We start from the raw sequence: 22,197 nt of genomic DNA on the forward strand, positions 1-22,197 counted from the left end.
GTGGCCATGCAGGGATGCACATGGTCAGCAACAATACTCAAATAGGCTGTGGCATTCAAGAGATGATTGATTGGTATTAACGGGCCCAAAGTGTGCCAAAAAAATATTTCCCACACCATTCCACCACCTCCACCATGAGAAGGTGTACAGGTGTTCCTAATAAAGTGTTCGGTGAGTGTATTGCCTTCGTCATTGCAGTAGTAAAATGGGCTCTTTTATGGTGCAGGAATAATGTGAAATTTCTGCACTGCGGGTTTCCCACAGTGGACTTTTATTGGTCCTCAGAAAGCAACTGAATCTCTGTGATTTTCATCAACGATTACTGATATAGATTATAGCTGTGTAGTAATTCAGTTACCAAACAGCTAATGAAATGGTCTATATCTATCAAAGCTTGAGAGAAATAGGATTGAAAAACCCAATGAAAACCGAAACCCTATGAAGCTTATATGGATTTGAAGTTGCGCCTCAGAGGTAAATTCCTTGCCTTTTTTGATGTAATGGTTGCCTGTTTGTGGAACAAATCCAGTGGGCTGAATCAATCATCTCTGTGGAAAGGTCAAGAAGAGCCGCAGTGGTGTTTGAAGTGCTTATCCCAGGGAGGACTGCCAGAAATGTGACACCTACATATGAGTGGACCTTGCTGAGCGGATTAGAGACGGACAGGGTGGCCCACGGGGGTGATAGGACAGGGTGGCCCACGGGGGTGATAGGACAGGGTGGCCCACGGGGGTGATAGGACAGGGTGGCCCACGGGGGTGATAGGACAGGGTGGCCCACGGGGGTGATAGGACAGGGTGGCCCACGGGGGTGATAGGACAGGGTGGCCCACGGGGGTGATAGGACAGGGTGGCCCACGGGGGTGATAGGACAGGGTGGCCCACGGGGGTGATAGGACAGGGTGGCCCACGGGGGTGATAGGACAGGGTGGCCCACGGGGGTGATAGGACAGGGTGGCCCACGGGGGTGATAGGACAGGGTGGCCCACGGGGGTGATAGGACAGGGTGGCCCACGGGGGTGATAGGACAGGGTGGCCCACGGGGGTGATAGGACAGGGTGGCCCACGGGGGTGATAGGACAGGGTGGCCCACGGGGGTGATAGGACAGGGTGGCCCACGGGGGTGATAGGACAGGGTGGCCCACGGGGGTGATAGGACAGGGTGGCCCACGGGGGTGATAGGACAGGGTGGCCCACGGGGGTGATAGGACAGGGTGGCCCACGGGGGTGATAGGACAGGGTGGCCCACGGGGGTGATTTAGGGAGATTCAGCTCTAAATACACCACGTATATATCAGAGAGAAAAAACTTTAAGCTGCCTACTGCAATCCCCATTTTCAACAGAAAAGTATATTAGTAGATGAGGAAAAATGACATTCAGAAAAGCCAGGGGGGTCAACACTTGCATAAGAAGGGGGAAGAGAGGTGAAAAGAAGTTGATATATTTTAGCTTCCTGCCAGTGTATTTTATTTGCTATTGTTTGATGTTAGCGGTTGGCTTCATCCTCTGCAGTCTAATCTAATCTGGAGTGGGTGGTTGTGGGCAGCATCTGTGCTCTGCGTTGAAATAGGGCTCTCTTCCTAATCCTCCACCCAGGGATCACTCAGTGGGGTGAAGACAATTACCAGCCTGCTTTCTCATGCTAATGGGATCTCTAACTAGATCTTCCTAAAAAAGAAAAAAACTGGGAGGAAGGAGGAGGAGGGATGGTTGTGCAGGAAAGACGACCAGCTAAAATGGGTTTTTAGATTACCGTTTAATTATTGATAGGGTCCCAGTTGTAAGGCCTAAGGTCATGAGTGAGGATGTGTTTCTGAGAGAAAGGAGATAGATTGTCAAGGTATTTTGGTGTGAGTGTGTGTGTGTGTGTGTGTGTGTGTGTGTGTGTGTGTGTGTGTGTGTGTGTGTGTGTGTGTGTGTGTGTGTGTGTGTGCGTGTGTGTGTGTGTGTGTGTGTGCGTGCGTGTGTGTGTGTGTGTGTGTGTGTGTGTGTGTGTGTGTCGTAAGTGTGTGTGTTTGTGTTGAGGAAGCGGAGGTTACATGTCAGAGAAAGACAGCCACTCACCTTTTTTATCTTCACCCTCCAGCAAGGTGTCAGGAGTGGTTTTAAATTGAATTAATATGAAGGAATTTATAGAATTCACTCCCTTGCCATCTCTGCTGGGAGGGGAAAATAGTATTACAGTCTCCATCTGCACTAATTACTGGGTCTTGGCACTGCTACCTGTCTCTGGTGAAGGACAAACCTGGGCACAGAGCACTAACTCACAGGCCAGAGCTGCAGGCACTTATCTGAGGGAGAGGCCACAGGAAGAGAGATGTCTCACAGGCATTTTTACACTGATGTCTTTGATGCACAGGGAACACTGACTACCTTGAACTTCACAAGCAACATCAATAAAGTAGATGACTTTGTACAACTTCCTCCAGTTTGACAGAAACCGACTTTTGCACCTGGAGTCAGTGAGGCGTACTAACTCACACAGGCTAAAGGGTTGTTTAAGTCTTAATCACAATCAGTTGGTTGTGGAATATTAGTGGACCTGTACCTAGTGTGGTGTTGATTCTCATCTGCCTGAATCCCACTGAAGCCAGAGCAGATGTCAACCTCGTGTTAAGTTGTTGAAGTGGGTTTGGTAGCCATGACTCAACACTCATTTAAACATGGTGAAGTGGAATGACAAGATTCTCAAATCCTAATCATAGTGTATAACCATGAAAAGTGACCTCTGCATGCACACACACACACACACACACACACACACCAAATAAAACAGGGCGGGGACACAACTTATCAAAATCCTTGGGAAGCAGGAGATAATCAGTCGGCACATGGCTGTTATCTGTAATGACCCCCCCCCCTTCACCCCCTCCTCTCACCCCCCCCTCGCCTGGTCACATCTACTGATAACAGGGCTCCTTATCAGGCTGCCTTTGTCATGGAAAGTGCCTACGATTCTAAATCATTATGAACCGGGCGGTTTTTCACTTTCTCTCATCACTGAGCAGAGACACGGAGACCTTGCAGGTATGCAGACAGAGGGTAGAGGAGCTGGGTGTGTGGAGGTCTGGGCCTCAACAACAATGTCTGCAGGGGAAACAGCAGGAGAAACAGCAGACCCACCGTGCACCAGTTTAGCTTCCCCCTTTGGTTTATGTGACAGCTTTCTATCACATGTTTACACACTGGAAGTGTTCAACTGACTGCACTTGTGTTTCCGATCTCCACTGTGTCAGTTGTGTTTCTGATCTCCACTGTGTCAGTTGTGTTTCTCTGATCTCCACCGTGTCAGTTGTGTTTCTGATCTCCACTGTGTCAGTTGTGTTTCTGATCTCCACTGTGTCAGTTGTGTGAGACACAATGGAAATTGGTTTGATCTCCATACATGGGAACAGCTTAGTGGTTTTCCCCTGCTGTGACGGTTTGCGTGCGTGCGTGCGTGCGTGCGTGCGTGCGTGCGTGCGTGCGTGCGTGCGTGCGTGTGTGTGTGTGGTCAGCAGGTGATTAAGATGGACCTGAGTCTCACCTCTCTCCCTCGTCCAATTGGATTGTGTTGTCTGGCCCGGTCAGGGCCCGCTTTGAGAAGAACAGGATGACTGCTGGACACTGAGCACTCAGGGGTTAGAGGGACGGCTCAGAGTCTCAGAGCTGACCATGTGACCGTGTTTGTGTACGGAGGAGAGCACCTGCTAGGTTCTGAACCATATTTTCCTGTGTGCCGCTCACACAAGCTGTCATCTCTCCTAGAGACCTGGGCACGTACCACACAGTGCTGTTGAATGAGATCAGAGTCAATAGACTGGGCTCTGTTCAGCCGATGGCCCTCAGAACCTCACTGCACATTTGATCTGTGACAGCCTCCATACAGAGACCCTTGGGTTGTCATCTGCACCAGGAGAATTGAGGTCATGGCAGGACGAGCTGAGACCGGTGTTGTTCAGGGTCAGGCACACAGGAGTGACGACAAGAAATCTAAATGTGTTGCTTTAATTATTTTCCATTGATTTATTGACGACACATAAACCATGCATTCTACCAGACCATTTCTGTGTGAAGGCTTTGTTCAATTGCCCTCTCTTTTCTCTTTTATTTCTTCCTGAAATGACGTTAGTAAGTTGTGGAGCCAAGCTGAGAAATGACAGCACCACAAACAACAAACAATGAACAAAACGGTGAAAGACAAAGAAAGATGTTTGAATATTCAAGTGAACCAGTCCGGGGGGGGGAGGGGGGGGGTAGAGCCTTGTTTTATTGTTGCTGTGTTAATCCATGAATAGACCTATCTGTGACACAAATTCATTGTGGGTGATAAGACATTTCACCATGATTTCAGGCTTTCTCTCAAGGATTTGGGTCCTACTGTAGACATTACGATGAGGGTTACTGAGAGAGAAGGAAATTCCTCACATTCGGAAAGACGGCACATTCTTTGAACAAACATTTTTCATGTATGTTCAAAGATTCAAACAAGCCACTGTCTAATAGTGTATATTTAATTGATGAAGCTGTTTTTGTAGTCGTAGTTTGGATGTTTAGGCCTAGTTACAGAGTGGCTGTCCTAAGCCGGAGGTACTAAGTACTATCCCATGTGTGACTCTGTGAATGTCAAGAGCAGGAAGTATCACGTGGGGTGTCACAGGAAAGTCACATCTCGCAATGTACCACAGAGACAGAGACAGAGACAGAGACAGAGACATGAGACAGAGACAGAGACAGAGACATGAGACAGAGACATGAGACAGAGGCAGAGGCAGAGGCAGAGACAGAGACATGAGACAGAGACAGAGACATGAGACAGAGAGAGAGACAGAGACAGAGACATGAGACAGAGACATGAGACAGAGACAGAGACAGAGACAGAGACAGAGACATGAGACAGAGACAGAGACATGAGACAGAGACAGAGACAGAGACAGAGACAGAGACAGAGACATGAGACAGAGACAGAGACAGAGACAGAGAGAGAGAGAGAGACAGAGACAGAGACATGAGACAGAGACATGAGACAGAGACAGAGACAGAGGCAGAGGCAGAGGCAGAGGCAGAGGCAGAGGCAGAGACATGAGACAGAGACAGAGACAGAGAGAGAGACAGAGACAGAGACAGAGACAGAGACATGAGACATGAGACATGAGACTGAGACAGAGACAGAGACATGAGAGAGAGACAGAGACAGAGGCAGAGACAGAGGGAGAGACAGAGAGAGAGACAGAGACAGAGGCAGAGACAGAGACAGAGACAGAGACAGAGAGAGACAGAGAGAGAGACAGAGAGAGACAGAGAGAGAGACAGAGGCAGAGGCAGAGACAGAGACAGAGACAGAGACAGAGACATGAGACATGAGACAGAGACAGAGACAGAGACAGAGACAGAGACAGAGGCAGAGGCAGAGACAGAGACAGAGACAGAGAGAGAGACAGAGACAGAGACAGAGACAGAGACAGAGGCAGAGACAGGACAGAGACAGAGACAGAGACAGAGACAGAGACAGAGACAGAGACATGCACACTGCTCCTGCAAAAAGAACAAGCAATTGCAAAGCAATAAGAGTGGATGAGTGTTTCCCCTGTCGGCTCTCTGACAGACTGCACTTGTACCTTCATATCTCACAGCCCATCAGCAGCCAGAAGCAGCACCAGAGGGATTCCATCAGGGCCGTAAACACTCTGCACTGCAGACCCTCCTCACCAGGGCTCAAAGCACCACCATACATCATCCATGCTCTTTACTTTGTTTTGATTTGGACAAGATGAGTGGAACCCTCATTGCGGATGTCCGTTGTATACCTGAGAAGGGCTGTTTTGGCTGTTGTTAATCCAGCTTCAGAACACTAGTTGATACATCAAAGGTGTTCCCTGATCCCACTTCACTGACGGTGTTCTCAGTCAGACAGATCCAGGGGTGGTTGCTTGGTCATCATAATGTGGCTGTACGGTTCACTGGTTTCTCTGCTCTTTTATTGGCTATTAATGAAAACTAGCCCTGCATAAAGATGCAGCAGTTGGCCTAGAAGTAAAGGAGTCTTCATCGCTCTTCCAGGGCTGCCGTTAGTCCAGGCAGGCGTGTTGTGATTAGAGATGACAGTCTACTCAGGGCCGCTGGACTGCCAGACATTCCTCAGCCAGGATCCAGCGGCTGATACTGAAGATGACCAGAATATGGAACCAACAAACCCTCCATTTAAAAATAAACCTCGTTTTCAGCCTTAATAACATGCTTTTGAATGTATTGGTCATATTATATAACCATCATTAACAGTATAAATGTATCATTCTGTACTGTCAATATTCCTTTAGATATGATAGAAGTGGTGCTTTAACTTCCAAATCATTCCTATGGGCTTTAACACACAATGGCCTTTTGTAGTGTGGGTTATTTGTTCTGCTGGTGTTGGTTGTGGAGGGCTGGTGTTGGTTGTGGAGGGCTGGTGGTGGTTGTGGAGGGCTGGTGGTGGTTGTGGAGGGCTGGTGTTGGTTGTGGAGGGCTGGTGGTGGTTGTGGAGGGCTGGTGGTGGTTGTGGAGGGCTGGTGTTGGTTGTGGAGGGCTGGTGTTGGTTGTGGAGGGCTGGTGGTGGTTGTGGAGGGCTGGTGTTGGTTGTGGAGGGCTGGTGGTGGTTGTGGAGGGCTGGTGGTGGTTGTGGAGGGCTGGTGTTGGTTGTGGAGGGCTGGTGTTGGTTGTGGAGGGCTGGTGTTGGTTGTGGAGGGCTGGTGGTGGTTGTGGAGGGCTGGTGTTGGTTGTGGAGGGCTGGTGGTGGTTGTGGAGGGCTGGTGGTGGTTGTGGAGGGCTGGTGGTGGTTGTGGAGGGCTGGTGTTGGTTGTGGAGGGCTGGTGTTGGTTGTGGAGGGCTGGTGGTGGTTGTGGAGGGCTGGTGGTGGTTGTGGAGGGCTGGTGTTGGTTGTGGAGGGCTGGTGTTGGTTGTGGAGGGCTGGTGGTGGTTGTGGAGGGCTGGTGGTGGTTGTGGAGGGCTGGAGGTGGTTGTGGAGGGCTGGTGGTTGAGTGTGTCCAGGGGTTGTATTTTTAGAGAATCGGAGGCTCTTGTTTATGGAGCTGTGAGGGTTTGTTAACAATGCCTTATTTTATGTCCCAGTGTGTGTGCCCATCGACAAATGTCCTCTGTGTGTGTGTGTGTGTGTGTGTGTGTGTGTGTGTGTGTATGTGTGTATGTGTGTATGTGTGTATGTGTGTGTGTGTGTGTGTGTGTGTTTATTTGGGATCTGTGAAAGCCTCTCCCTTTTTGTGTGTCCAGATTGTGGTTTGTGTACAGAGCTCTGTCATTGTGTACCCTCGCCACTGTAGGCTGGTTGCATCTGTGTTTGTGTGTGCGTGCGGGCGGGCAGGCGTTGGTGAGTGTGTGTGTGTGTGTGTGTGTGTGTGTGTGTGTGTGTAGTGGGGATGTGTGGAGGAGAATTAAGGGGCAGGGGGGTTTACTGCCAGCCTCTTCTAATGGGGCCTTTCACTCTCCCTCCATTCATCTGGTGGTATGGTGGTGGAGAGGGGGAGAGGGGGAGAGGGGGAGAGGGGGAGCTGAGGGATTAAGGGGTAGAGGCAGTGCCTTGTTAAAGAAAAAGAAAGGGTTTGAGTGTGTCGATTGGATTAACTTGTTTGGGCTTATTAAGAGGGGAGACACAGCAGCTTATTAAAAGCGCTGCATGGGGCGTCCTACAGAGAGCCGCCAGGTCACCATTCAATTAGGCAGGAGCCCCGCCCTGCTCACTGTGCCGGCCCACTGCCAGGCTGCAGGACCACGGCTGTTCTGGGGGGAGGGGGAGGGGGGAGGGGGGAGGGGTGGGGGTCTGAATAGGACCGCTTGAACCAAGAAAGTCCTGCTTCACAACAGGGTCGCTGATGGTCTCTCCTCTCAATCCCAGGCGGGTCACAACACAAAAAATCACCTTTCACACACACACACACACACACACACACACACACACACACACACACACACACACACACACACACTCTCACACACACCTCTGTTGGACCGTGACCATCTCCTTGCTCTGATTGCTCTCCCTACCTGGTGGGATGCTTATCTGGTCAGACAGCTCTGAGTGCAGGGAGACATCTCCTGATCTCTGCTGCAGTTTAATAACCTTTTAACTGAAAAATACCCCCTTTACCCAGACGCACCGTCTCCTTATTCCAGCTTATTCCCTCATCTCCAGGGATCGATCTTCCACACTCATTCCAAGCAGACTAAGCAGAATGGGAAGGGGCTGACAGGCTGGCTGGCCTCGGACTTCCACTATGTGGTGTAATAAGAGAAGTGGGAGTGGGTCTGATGAGTGAATAGTGGTGTTATCTTATCCAGGAGTGGGGGAGTGTGTGTGGACTCCCAGATTCAGCAGTAGCTTTAGGGCAGATTGACCCAGACATGATCCCAGCAGACAATCTGGCTTTGGTATGTTGAAAGATGGGTTGCTCTGGGTCCAGCGCGTTTCTGGATGATCATTTCCTGCTACTGATAGACATCTGCTAAAATGTGCAATATCTAAAGATGAGGGGACGAGGGAACGTGACAAACAAGTCCCCTTCTCCTCTCCTGAAGGCGGTAATAGTAGTAGTAATAGGAGAAAATTGGTTCTTGAAATGGAATCGCAAATGGAGAATAATGGAGGCTGGTTACACGATAGTCTTACAGTTTCAGAGAGAAAAAAACAGTAAAACTGTGGAGGCATCCCCCATGAGGCTCCTCTTTGGACTCTATCTCTGCTTTGTGCCTCCCCTCCTCCTCTTTCCCCACCACTATCCTTTAACAAATGGGCTGTGAGAGAAGGCTTGTTGTGAAATTAGTATCCTCACAGAGAGGACACAGAGAGGGGCTTTTAGCCTGTGAATGGCCAGTAATGAGCTCAAAGTGCCAGTGTGTTTAGGCCAGGCCTGTCTGTGTGTGAGAGGAAATGGCACTGCTAGTGGGCTTTTTTCCTGGAGCACCTGGCGGGAAAAAGAGCGCTCCTTTTTTCAGAGGGGGGGAGGAGAGGGGGGAGGGGGGGAGAGGGGGGGGGGGGAGAGAGGGGGGGGGCGAGAGGGAGAGAGAGAGAGGGGGGAGAGGGAGAGGAAGAGAGAGAGAGAACCATCATACTAGTGCACATACACAGAGCTTTAGGTTCTGTGCATATTTGTTACGATTTGTCCTACAAATCCTCAGTAAAGATCCCTTCGAAACACTCATTTGTAATGGCTGGTTGGATTGAGGCTTTTTATGGATGTAGAACAGTAAGGCTCTCCCATCAGTGCTCCTCTGGTGATTTTCAGAGCTTTCTTTATGTGCTGTGTTGAAATGAGTGAAAATAGTAGCTGGTAGCTCATGAGCTGGCAGTAATTTAGCTCCTTATCATTGTAATTGCTTTCTTTCATATTAAAATGATAATCTATAAAACTAAGTAATGGACTGGTGGCAGGTGGCTAAATGTTCATTTAGTGATTCACCAAGAAAATAAATAACGGGAGACAAGCCTCTGACAGGCGCGTGAGGAATCATTTTTCAATAATCTGTCGAGCATCACGGCAGGAGATTCTGGCGTTGACAGCAGAGATGAAATATTTGTCTGCATGCGCTCTGCTCTTTGTTTGTGTGTGAGGAGGGAGACTGGCCCAGATGGAAATAATTCTGTTTCATATCGACGTGTTCTGGACAGGACACAGGATCAAAGCAGCAGCCTAATGCTTTAAACACAGACAGAGACGTCTAGGTCAGCTTGGGATCTTCTGGACTCTGCTGTTACTGCAGTTTGGGGAAAATGAATAGTGACATTTATCAATGAACTACTGAGGAGACTTAAATAACACATAGTTTCTACTGTTTTTACTCTCACCTTGTTACTTTCACAGTGGTAACTGAGTGGCATCGGTATGTATGACTAATGACTTCTATATATATTTGCCATTTATCTGACGCTTTCATCCAAAGCAACTTCCATTGCAGTGAGTTCATACATTTCAGTATAGATGGTCCCAGCAGGGATCAAACCCACAACCTAAGCGTTGTTCGCGTCGTGCTCTACCAACTGAGCCACAGAGGACCATAACAACCTAAGCGTTGTTCGCGCCGTGCTCTACCATGCTCTACCGTGCTCTACCGTGCTCTACCGTGCTCTACCGTGCTCTACCGTGCTCTACCGTGCTCTACCGTGCTCTACCGTGCTCTACCATGCTCTACCATACTCTACCGTGCTCTACCATGCTCTACCGTGCTCTACCGTGCTCTACCGTGCTCTACCATGCTCTACCATGCTCTACCGTGCTCTACCGTGCTCTACCATGCTCTACCATGCTCTACCGTGCTCTACCGTGCTCTACCATGCTCTACCATGCTCTACCATGCTCTACCAGCTGAGCCACAGAGGACCAGTTCTACTGTATTTCCTGTATCTCACCGTCTATATGAAGTACATTGTGTTGTTGAGGCAGCAGCCAGACGCTGTGTGAGTCTGTCTGAGGGGCGCAGGTCTGTCTGAGGGGCGCAGGTCTGTCTGAGGGGCGCAGGTCTGTCTGAGGGGCGCAGGTCTTTGTTGTTACTGTACAGGATGTGTCCTGTGTTTTCACTCTGATGGGGTTTTTGAGAGACTAACAGGCAGCACACCCAGTCTTAGTTCCTCCAGAGCAATGGGGGGCGGACGGGGGAGTGGGGGGTGGGGGGGGGGGATGGGGGGGTGGGGGGGGAGCTGGAGATTTATGGCCTGGGGGGAGATTGATTAGTGCCGTCACTGGCCCTGATGTACGGTTGGCACTCTCCCCCTCCCAACCCATCAGCATTAGCTCGTACACATACAGACACACACACACACACACACACACACACACACACACACACACACACACACACACACACACAGCTACACACACATACTGTACAGACACATCTAACTCCCCCCGGCTCTTCCTGGCTCTCTCAGCTGTCCCATGTTAAGTTGCTGTAGACAGACTGCTGTTTTCTCAGCATTACAATGTTTTTTGCTGTCCATAGATAACACCATCAATCACCAAACACCGAAAAGCACCGCCCCGCAAGGACTGCATCTGAATGTTGGGTGTGTGTGTGTGTGTGTGTGTGTGTGTGTGTGTGTGTGTGTGTGTGTGTGTGGACAGAACAGAACTAAGGCCAGAGCGGATGTCCTGTTTGCAGAGTCAGAGTGAGCAGACAGAGTTTGGACTGCAGTGTGAACCAGTGTGAACTGAGCTGCCCAGTGCAGGTGTGTGTTTATCATTCTCCACACAGAGCAGCGAGGCGGGCAGCTGGAGCCATCAACTCTCCTCTCCCTGAGAAAACCAAACACGTCACATCCACACCAGAGTCACTCCCTGCTCTGAGCCGGCCCACCGGACCTGCCCATGCCTCTAATCCTCCTGCTTTTCTCACATTCTTCTTTCCCCTCTCTCTCCCTCTCTCTCCCTCTCTCTCCCTCTCTCTCCCTCTCTCCCTCTCCTTCTCTCCTTCTCTCCTTTGTCCTAGGTTGGCTGCAGCAGTCCCCCGGCTGTAGTACTCCGCCCCCCCCGCCATGCTGGCCTGCCTGCAGAGGAGGCAGAACCCTCCACCTCAGCACCCGGTGTGTGTCAGCAAGACCCTGGACCCACCGCCGCAAGCACTCAGCCGAAAATGTGAGTAAACAGTGAAGAAGCAGGGAAGGGGAGGCAGGTCAGGGTTGACCCCCACTGAAGGCTGAGGGAAGGGAGGCAGGTCAGGGCTGACCCCCACTGAAGGCTGAGGGAAGGGGAGGCAGGTCAGGGCTGACCCCCACTGAAGGCTGAGGGAAGGGAGGCAGGTCAGGGTTGACCCCCACTGAAGGCTGAGGGAAGGGAGGCAGGTCAGGGTTGACCCCCACTGAAGGCTGAGGGAAGGGGAGGCAGGTCAGGGCTGACCCCCACTGAAGGCTGAGGGAAGGGAGGCAGGTCAGGGCTGACCCCCACTGAAGGCTGAGGGAAGGGAGGCAGGTCAGGGTTGACCCCCACTGAAGGCTGAGGGAAGGGAGGCAGGTCAGGGTTGACCCCCACTGAAGGCTGAGGGAAGGGAGGCAGGTCAGGGCTGAGGGATGAGAGGCAGGTCAGGGCTGAGGGATGAGAGGCAGGTGTGTACAATATGGAAATCTCTTAGCAACTCAGTCACATTGTGTGATGATGGATAGTTTCCCCTCAGACTGAACGGATGAAACTGAACGGATGAAAAATGGCATTGTTGCTAATGTTGTTTGTCATTTTGTCCCTTTTCTTTGCTGAGGAATTCCAAAATGTTTTATTTCTTTGGTTCGCCCTGGGAACTTGCACTGACATTTTGTTTGGTTGCTCATTGTGAAGTGGGGCTGTTTAGCTGAGCTGATTCTGCAGTCGTGGCAACGTGGTCTGTACAGGCCATGTTTAACGTGCCTCCCTGGCCCTGCGTGACCCTGAGGGTCTGTAAACATTTACAGTGTCTGGCCCCTGCCTCGCTGGCCGCCCGTAAAGCATGACAGCTGCTCTGTTTGCTCCGAGAACACAACCCTCCGTCCACTCACAAAACAGGGGAGAGGGACCGGGATGGAACAGGGGAGAGGGACCGGGATGGAACAGTGTGGGAAGCGGTTATGGAACTCGCAAAACTGGCTGTGACCAGTTGAGGATTAAAGAAAGCTGCAGTAAGGTCTCATGTAAGGTGTATTTCTCCCTAATTTCCTTGAAGCCTTTGGGATTAGCCTTTAACAGAATGAGTCTGTCTGTGATGAGGAGGTGAGAGCGTCTGTTCTGCTTCTAGAACCCTCCGGGGGTCTCTGGTGCTCTTTGTTTACATGGCAGTCCTGCTACCTCAAGCCGATTAGAGGAGGAAGGTGGATGGAGGGAAGAGCACACTAACCTAGCAGTTTCAACCTCAGCTTAGTGAGGCTTAGAGGGGGACAGCCGCGCTGCTCCTCTTCATCAGGGGACGTTGTGTTGGCTCTCTACCAGACCTTGAGTTGAAAGGCTTTAAAAAAAACCCTGACGGCTTTGGGGGAGGAAATGAAACACGGACCAAGGTCTTGCTTCTCAGCCTCACAGGCCAATTACCTCTGAACCCAGCGCCCTCCCCGGCCTCCCCGCCCCCCCCGCCCTCCCCGGCCTGCTACAGCTATCAAAGGGGAGAGGAGAGATAGGACAAGGATACTGTTTGTGAGGCCGTGTGTTGCTATTTTGCAGACCTGTGTGTGGACCTATGCATGGGGGGAGGTTTCTAAAAGCTGAGCCAGACAGAAAAGAAAAAAGTGTGTGTGTGTGTGTGTGTGTGTGTGTGTGTGTGTGTGTGTGTGTGTTGACACACGGGAGGGGAGAGAGACTAGGGCACAGGGAGGGATGGAGCAGCTTGGTAGCGGTGGTGGAGTAGTGGCCAACCAGGTCCACTAATGAGGTTCCAGAGAGACGAACCTGAGAGAGAGAAATGGACTAAGAGGGTAGAAATGAAGAGTGGGAGAGAAATAGAGGGAGGCCTCAATGGCCGCCTTAATCGATTCCCTCCATCCATTTCTACAGGATTAGCCCACTTCCTCTCAGGCCCCTTTATTGAGGGGCAGCCAGTGGGAGTCAGGGCTGGAATCAATAGAGAAAGAGAACAGTTTCTCCTCGCCCTCCCCTCCCCCTCGCCCTCCCCTCCCCTCCCCCTCCCCTCCCCCCCTACCTCTCTCTCTGTCCACCTGTTAAATCCTTTGATTGAAAGATTACCACAGCAGCCATATTGAGGTTCATAATGAGTGTGTTTGAGAATAATAGGCTCCTTTCTGTCCCTGCGGAGGTGCGAGTGTTGGATTTCAGCATTGTGCAGCGCCGGCCTCAATGAGAGGATTGTTCAGCCAAGCCCAAAAGGGGTGCGGAAAGGCAGATGTCGGCTTTGGCCGGTGCAAGTGGGCACACTGGGCTCGCCATGCAGAGTAGGTCCTCGTGATCGATCACCCGTGGCCCAGTTTGGGCCGAGTGGGGAGGAGGGGTGGGGGGTGGGGGTGGTGGAGGAGGGGTGGGGGAGGAGGGGGGCTGTGGGTAAGGTGACCTGCTGCCTGCTAGACCACGCCCCTCACAGAGAGAGAGGATGTGAGGGAGATTACCTGCCGGTGCAGGGGAGGTGAGGCTTTTGCAATTTGCATTTGCTGTCCTTTGCACAAAAGCGGTGGGGGCTGTTGGGCGGGGGTGGGTAGGGGGGGGGGTGAGAGGGTGGGGGAGGGAGGGGGGGGGGCGCCAGGGTATTAGAAAAAGCCCCTGCATGCAGATGCCGAGAGCGGCTGCACAGTTCATTGATGCGACTCCCATTAAAAATCCCTCATACCCTCAATAAAAAAGGACTTAACTGGCTCTACCATCAGCTGGAAGCGTTCAGATCGGCTCACCAGACAATCAATTTCCCCTGAGCGCACAGAGCTTAGCGGGAGAAACGGCAGGCAGAGAGGGGGATGTTTCCATTATCACAGTCCGCTCCGTGTCTGGGAAGGAGAGGGAGAGTGAGAGAGAGAAAGAGATGGGGAGAGGGAGAAATGGTGAGCAAGAGACAAGGAGAGAGAGTACAGAGAGAGAGAGAGAGAGAGAGAGAGAGGAGTGGAGGGAAGAGAGTGGACTGGCTTTTCAAAAAGCCATTGACCGGCTGCCCTTAAAAATATATTGGATTAGCCTCACAGGGGCAGGCTTTTGATTTTTTTCCTCTGGTCGTGGAATTAAAAGGAGTGCAGAGCATTACTTAAATTATAAATCATAGGCACTTGCTTTCAGCGTGCCCAAATTCCCCGCGTATGTGGCTGCACTCTCCACCGCCAGCCCTGTCATTTTTAATTAAATCCCCCCCTTATGGGTGACATTTGTGGTGTGCCCCCCGCCCCCGCCCCCCCCCCCATGCTCCCCTTCACGTCTGTCTGCCGCTGCCCTAGATGGAGACATGAAAGGCGGAGACGGCGGTGGAGCCAGGGTCTCTCATCACATCCAGCCCCAGAGAGAGGGCACCAAGTCCAGTCAGACCAGAGAGAATAAAGGCCCTGCAGGGGAGAGCCATGGATGCCACTGACCCCAGCCACCCTGGCCTCACCCCCTCCCCTCCCCTCCCCTCCCCTCACCCCTCCACTCTCCCTCCAGTGTGGGGTGGAGCCCCCCCAGGCAGCACGGGGGTGAGTGTACTTAGCCTGCCTGCTCTGGGGGCTCGGGAGGTGTGGACAGAGAGGAGTTAGTTACACTGAGAGAGCTGGACAGGATGACACCTAGCAGAGGACAGGACCTCTTTAGAGTCACAGACAGCAATTACTAGAGAATGTCAACCTGAACATTCCTTCAGCCCTGGAGTATCTATCCTAACAATTTCCTTTTTTCAAAATACTTTTTTCTTTTTTTTACATTTTATGATTACATTTTTATGTTTACAAGATACTCAGTAGGGATGATGGCTTATGGCTGTCTATTATGGCACTCCATTTCATTATCCATTTTTGACAGCCCTTGTCACAATGTCTGCACATTTGTGTTGTTTACACTGCTCTGCCATAGGGCCCGCCCTCATGTCACAGTCACTCCTGTGTCTGCCCTGTGATTGGATCAGACCTTCGGCTCAGTCTGTGTCTCCTCCAGTCCCTGCGAGCCCTGGCTCCAGCACTCATGTCCATAAGGCATCGTGACATCATCCAGCAGGCCTCAGGAACCCGTCTCAGGCCTGATATCCCTGCTTCACTCTGTGTCAAGGGAACTTTTGCCCTCTTCCAGCCTGACTGACAGAGACAACCTGCATTTGTCACTAACAACCTAAGGACATGACATGGTGTCACTAGGGAATGTTAGTGGAGTGTCTTTGCTGGGAGGCCTTTTAGAGCCACTCTGAGCTGCGATGGCTGGGACACAGAATATGTTCAGATAATGACCTCCAGCTAACTGCTCTCCCACTGGTGTCTGAGCAAGAGGTAGACATGACAGTGGAATTACCGTTCCATATCAGATTGCAGCACGGTACACCAATGGGTTTTATGTGGAGGGAAAAGGGAATTCATTTCCTGTAGAATATTTAAATGTGGTCACAAGTGGCAGCAGAAATAACAACCTTTTCCCTGATTGTCTTTGAGGCCCGGAGGGAGGGAGGAGGGAGGGAGGGAGGGAGGGAGGAAGGAACGGTCTGGAACTGCAAAGAGGCATAGAAAGAGGGGGAGGTAGAGAGAGAGAGAGAGAGAGAGAGAGAGCGGTGGACCTGCAGAGAATCTGCATGCACTTGACCTTTTCCCACTGATTGAACTGCCTCTTTTCCATCTCGCATTTGGAATTCCACAGAGCTCACACTGGCCCTGTCATCATTCCCCGCACTCCAGTTAAACCGGGAGGTCGGGAGGTGTTCCCGTCCCAGGGAGGGCTGATTGACAGTGGTCCATGCCCCCCCCCCCCCCCCCCCCGCCCCCCCCTAAGAGCCTCTTACTTCACCCTCACACCATATCCTCCTCCACAGACTAGTTCCCAGGGAAGTGAGGCTAGTGAGGAATACATATATACAATACTAGTAGCCTAATCTCAAGTAATCTCCCACTAACCGTCCTCTCTGCCAGGCCGACGGTGGCGTCTCAGCGCTGGCACACAGAGCATCATTTCCGGTGGCGGTCTGTGTCCCAGGGCGCCATGCCTTCGCCGTGTCCTCTGCCGTCTGTTTTAGATGTGGGGGTGTGGAGTATTGTTATTGCCTAGGGAGCGGAGCTGCAGGAAGAGCGGGGGCATGGCTCTAGTTTTGGCCATAGTGGGACTCGGTGGAAATGCTGGTTCCTGGTTCCAACCCCTCCAAGCTGGCATTTGGGCGTCCCAGGTGCAGTAACAGAGCAGTAACACCCTCTATCACTGCGTGCCAGAGGGCAGGGGGGAGGGGAGGGGGGGGGGGGGACTGGGGGGGGGGGCAGGGAGTGTCCACAGCCCCTGCTGTCCCACAGGAAATGACACGCCACCCCTGCCATCTCTGCGCTGAGCCCTCAGCGGGAACGCCATGGGGGAGGCCCTGGAGGCGTCACACGTCTGTGGCAGAGCTGTGACAGACACTGCCAAGAACACAGCCGAAGCAGAACTGTTAGATGATACACAGTTTGTGTGTATTTGAGTACACCATCTTTCAAACGTATCATACTATATATATACATCCATTACATCACTGCAGGAGTAAGTGAGGCGTAAACTGTGAGGTACAGTAAATCCCAGGATCTTTGGCTTATGTTGGCTGTACAAACTCTGTTCATTCAGTTCAGTGAGACGGCCTGAACTGAAGCTAAAAGCATGACAGACGCAGCACAATGCTAACCTCATCGCTCCTCTGGGACCTTTAACTTCAATTAGTGTGGTTGGCTCATCTGACCAGGTCCCTCTTCACTGAGTACATTGCTTGTGCGCGCATGTGTGTGTGTGCAGACTGTGCACACCTGTGTGTGTGAGTGCATGATTGCGTGTGTGTGTGTGTGTGTGTGTGTGTGTGTGTGTGTGTGTGTGTGTGTGTGTGTGTGCCATCTTAGGTATCAGAAATAGAGCTCAGTAGATGTCGGTTTGTGACATGGCTGGAGTTTTTCCACTGACCCTGGTTCTCAGCTTTAGTTTGTGGGCCCCTTAGGGTCAAAGAGTCTTCCAAACCAGACTGTGCTCCTTAGTGATTTATACATTCTTTCAGCAGAATTCATGTGTAGAAGATTCAAATGACCCTCCTGGTACTCAGACAGAATATCCAGACCACTATCCAGTGGACTTGATGCTCTTTCTTTTGTGACCTGGCATTGAATCATACAGACTGAGGACTGATGGTCCTCACTTTTTCTCTGCCTCTCTGTAACGTCTCCAGCCCCCCCACCTCCCTCCCTCCCTCCCTCCCTCCCTCCCTCCCTCCCTGTCTCTCTTGGTTGGTGTGTGTAGTGCAGTGGAGTGCCTTGTTGTCTGTGCAGTGTTAAATATTAATTGGGAATCAGTGGAGGACTTGTCTCCTAAATGATAGAACAGAAGGGCCCAGGCTTGCCTCAGGCTGCCTGCGGGCACCTTTCTTCTCCCATTTACCTGCAGGCCCGCGCACCAGCGCTTCCCCCAGTCTGACAGGCCTGCCCAGGCGCCCCCAGCCTCCCCCTCCCCTCCTCCCCTCCTCCCCTCCCCCCCTCCCCTCCTTCTGCTGCTGCTCTGCTTCCTCTCTTATCTCTGCTTCTCTGTGTGCTCCGACAATCTCTCCTCCTCAGGTCCCCTACTCTACGATGGTGTGTGTGTGTGTGTGTGTGTGTGTGTGTGTGTGTGTGTGTGTGTGTGTGTGTGTGTGTGTGTATGTATGTGTGTGTGTGTGTGTGTGTGTGTGTGTGTGTGTGTGTGTGTGTGTGTGTGTGTGTGTGTGTGTGTATGTGTGTGTGTGTGTGTGTGTGCGTGTGTGTACTACTGTGTGAATGTGTGTTTCGGTGTGTGTTTGCCACCGGCTCTTGACTCCACATGTAGCCTTTTGAGAGAAAAGTGTAGCAGTGGCATATACTGAAAGACAGCCAGGGCAGGAGAGGGCTGCATAGATCATCTGGATGGTCCAGGTTGGGATTTCTATGGGTTGTGTTTCTGTTACGTGTATATTTTCTGTGTTTTCATGCTTTCTTTCTCTCTCTCTCTCTCTCTCTCTCTCTCTCTTTATCTCCCCCCCCCTGGCAGTGGTGTGTGTTGTCTGAGCATGGCCCCCAGAGTGTGTGTCTGCTCACACTAAGCCTGTCTGTGTTCCTCTGTCAGCCCTGTCATCTGGAGAGGTGTGTTGAGACCAAACAACTGCCACTGCATGCTGGTCCACTGGCTGGCGTTGACCTGGGGATGGGTTAGGGTTAGGACCTGAGGACCGGGCCAGGGATCACTGGGCCCTGGGGATGGGTTAGGGTTAGGACCTGAGGACCGGGCCAGGGATCACTGGGCCCTGGGGATGGGTTAGGGTTAGGACCTGAGGACCAGGCCAGGGATCACTGGGCCCTGGGGATGGGTTAGGGTTAGGACCTGAGGACCGGGCCAGGGATCACTGGCTGGCCCTGACCTGGGGATGCCCCTGAGGACAGGGCCAGGGTCCACTGGGCTGGTCCACTGGCTGGCCCTGACCTGCGGATGCCCCTGAAGACAGGGCCAGGGATCACTGGGCTCCAAAGCGTTTTGTTTTGGAAATTAAACCAGTCTGGAGTGATGTTGTATGTTGGGTCTGTTACTCCTAGGACTGGAGCGGAGCTTCTCACAAGGGGCAATGGGGGCACATTGTGTTGGCATGGGAGAGAGAGAGAGAGAGAGAGAGAGAGAGAGAGAGAGAGAGAGGGAACAGGGGGTGGGGGTGACTTTGATGCCACAGGAATTAGTTCACAGGCTCATGAGCACAGGCCTAATCGCACGTGACAATATGGGCTGGTGTGCCAGTCGCAATGCATAACCACCCGCCGCTCGTGCTGACTCGGGGGATTTGCTGATAAAGCTCTGCTTTCTAGACCATGCTGTGTGCACAATGAGGGTGGCCCAGGCAGGCCTGGGGGCAGGCTCGTCACCACCCCCACCACCACCACCACCACACCCACCTAACCACCCTACAGATCTGTGCAGTCTACCAAGACGAGGCCCCATGGGGAGACTTTTTAACCAAAGGACAGGCCGGTGAATAAAGTAAAATTTTTTCAACTCTAATCTATTATGTTGCCCGTCCGGCCCCATAAATTATTGCGAATGGGAAGAGCCTGGTGGAACTGAGGCTTGAAACGAGGTTGGGGCTGAGGGCATCGCTGCAGCGTGAGATGCCTCTCTTCTCTGTTCTTCTTCCATGGTTGATAGGAACACCCATTTTGGGGCTTTCATGGGAACAAACATGAAGCATCGCCTTTTTGTTTGGTTGTTTCGTTTGTTGGGCGTCGCGTGAAGTGTGAGGTAAACACGTTGCCCCAGTTTCCCTGTTTGTTTGGTGCACAGGCGACCCACAATAGGCCTGACATGGCTGCTGACGGCCTGCATTCCTCTCCCGCACAAAGAAGGCCCCACTTACTGTTGTTGTTGTTGTTGTTGTTGTTGTTGTTGTTGTTGTGTCTGCTCAACCAGGGACATTCAGGCCCATAATCAGTAATGAATATGTACAGCGACCTCCTTTGGATCTTTGGGGATTCTCTACTGTTTGTGCATGCTGTACTTGACACAAGCTAAGCTGCACAAACAACACTGAGCAAAGATGACCAAGAACAAGAGATGTTTATTCATATTAATTAAGAAGCTTCATTCAGCCATAGACACATCGTGAAATATGGAAACTGTCTCTCTGGAGAAGCAACTGAAATGACTGGTGCCATTTCTACATGATCATCTTCATCACCACGACTACAACCTCTTCACCTTAGAATATTGATAATGATCATGTTCCACTGGGTGATAAGGGGCGTTGCTGCTCTGCAGCCGTGGTGTTGGTGGGGCAGGAATGCAGGACGTGCTCTTTCCCACGCTGTTGGTTTTCCTCTGGCAGGCTGGTTGGAGACGAGGCTCGGGGCCGGCTGGGCTTGCCTGACGCAGCCGAGCGCAGACAAATGGAAAGTGACACTTGTGTGTGTAGAATGGTATTTGTGGTGACGCTTTGACTACAGATAATAAAGTGTTCGCCCTGAGGTGATTTTGCTCGGCGAGCACCCCCAATGAAACTCACTTACTCAGAGAGGAGACAGGAAGGGGGATAAAGGGAGGGGTGGAGAGAGGGAAAAGAGAGGGAGGAAGAGGAAGGGATACACAGAGGAAGTGAGGTTCAGCTGGAGAGCGGAGGTTTGGATCATCTGCTATGAGCAGGATGGTGTGTGTGTGTGTGTGTGTGTGTGTGTGTGTGTGTGTGTGTCTGTGTCTGTGTCTGTGTCTGTGTCTGTGTGTGTGTGTGTGTGTGTGTGTGTGTGTGTGTGTGTGTGTGTGTGCGTGTGTCTGTGTGTGTCTGTGTCTGTGTCTGTGTGTGTGTGTGTGTGTGTGTGTGTGCGTGTGCGTGTGCGTGTGCGTGTGTGCGTTGTCTGGTCTTGTGTGCGGAGGAATCCTTCAGGATCAATCAGTCTGCAGTCATTTCCCCTACAGCCTATAAAGGCGGGTCTGGAATGAACACCAGGCTGCTACATCAAACCAGCTAATTAGTTCTGATAGTTGATTCACTAACATCTGGGTTTAGAGATAAATACAACTACAACATGTAAACACAACAATGTGCTGTACTCTACTCCGGCAGGGTTGGGATCAGTTTGATTTCAATTTAGTCAATTCAGGAAGTGATTTGAATTTACAATTATTATTATTTTTAAATGTTGATAAAAAAAAAAGCTTTTCTTTTTCGGTTTATTGAGAAATCATTGAAAATGAATGCCCTAGTTGCAATAATTGAATTGTTATGTAAATTTACTTCCTGAATTGATTGAAAACCGCATTGACCCTGAATTGACCACAACCCTGATCTAGAAATCTGAGTGTACAGTACAGTACGGTGGAAACCTCATTCGTTTTTATAACTTCATGCATTAAATTGTATTATGTTAAAAAATATATTACACAATCTGCTTTACACATTCCCACAGAAATAGAGCCATATCGATAACCATGACACCCAGACACCTGTCCAGAAATGAGGTTCAAAGGACTTCTTAAAGCGTACCTGTGTGTGTCTCAGCTCCGTCCATGTAGCACAGATACAGCCTGCTGATGGTGCTCCGTGCTGCTGGGAGGAGGACGCACAGATGAAACTCTCATTTTAGCATTTCTTCCCTCTGCCAGTGCAGGAAATGAATTGATTGAATCTCAGACAAGATTGTCTGTAATGAAATAAAAGATTAAATTTAGGAGTCATGTCCAAGCCTTTTTCCATTTTAATGACTAAATCCATTTCTGACAGAGAGCCATGCCTCAGTGAATGTGCTGGATCAGAATGGAGATTGCGTCACTCAGTGAAACACTCTCATTCCCCTCCCAGACATTTGGGAAATACACTCACTGAGCACTTTATTAGGAACACTACACTAATACTGGGTAATACTCCCTTTATTACAACACTATACTAATACTGGGTAATACTCCCTTTATTACAACACTACACTAATACTGGGTAGGACCTCCCTTTGCTCTCAAAACAGCCTCAATTCTTCGTGGCATTGATTCCACAAGATGTTGGAAACATTCCTTTGAGATTGTGGTCCATGATGACATGATTGCATCACGCAATTCCTGCAGATTCTTCAGGTCTTTCAAGCTGTGAATCTCCTGTTCTACCACATCCCAAAGGTGTTGTATTGGATTCAGATCC

General features: G+C 51.1%; 1 protein-coding gene across 2 annotated transcripts in view; it reads left to right on the forward strand.

Annotated features, from left to right (window-relative positions):
• The window catches only part of fam222aa (family with sequence similarity 222 member Aa), a 52,454-nt gene that overhangs the window by 18,538 nt on the left and 11,719 nt on the right, over positions 1-22,197 (forward strand). For both annotated transcript variants that reach the window (XR_014554307.1, XM_083673361.1), the window contains exon 2: positions 11,452-11,597. Coding sequence is in view for 1 of the 2 variants with exons in the window: in XM_083673361.1 (XP_083529487.1) it covers positions 11,498-11,597 (100 nt within the window). In the remaining variant the exon portion in view is untranslated. The remainder of the gene's footprint in view (positions 1-11,451; positions 11,598-22,197) is intronic.

The sequence above is a fragment of the Argentina silus genome (assembly GCF_951799395.1).
Source record: "Argentina silus genome assembly, chromosome: 7".
NCBI classification, from domain to species: Eukaryota; Metazoa; Chordata; class Actinopteri; order Argentiniformes; family Argentinidae; genus Argentina; species Argentina silus.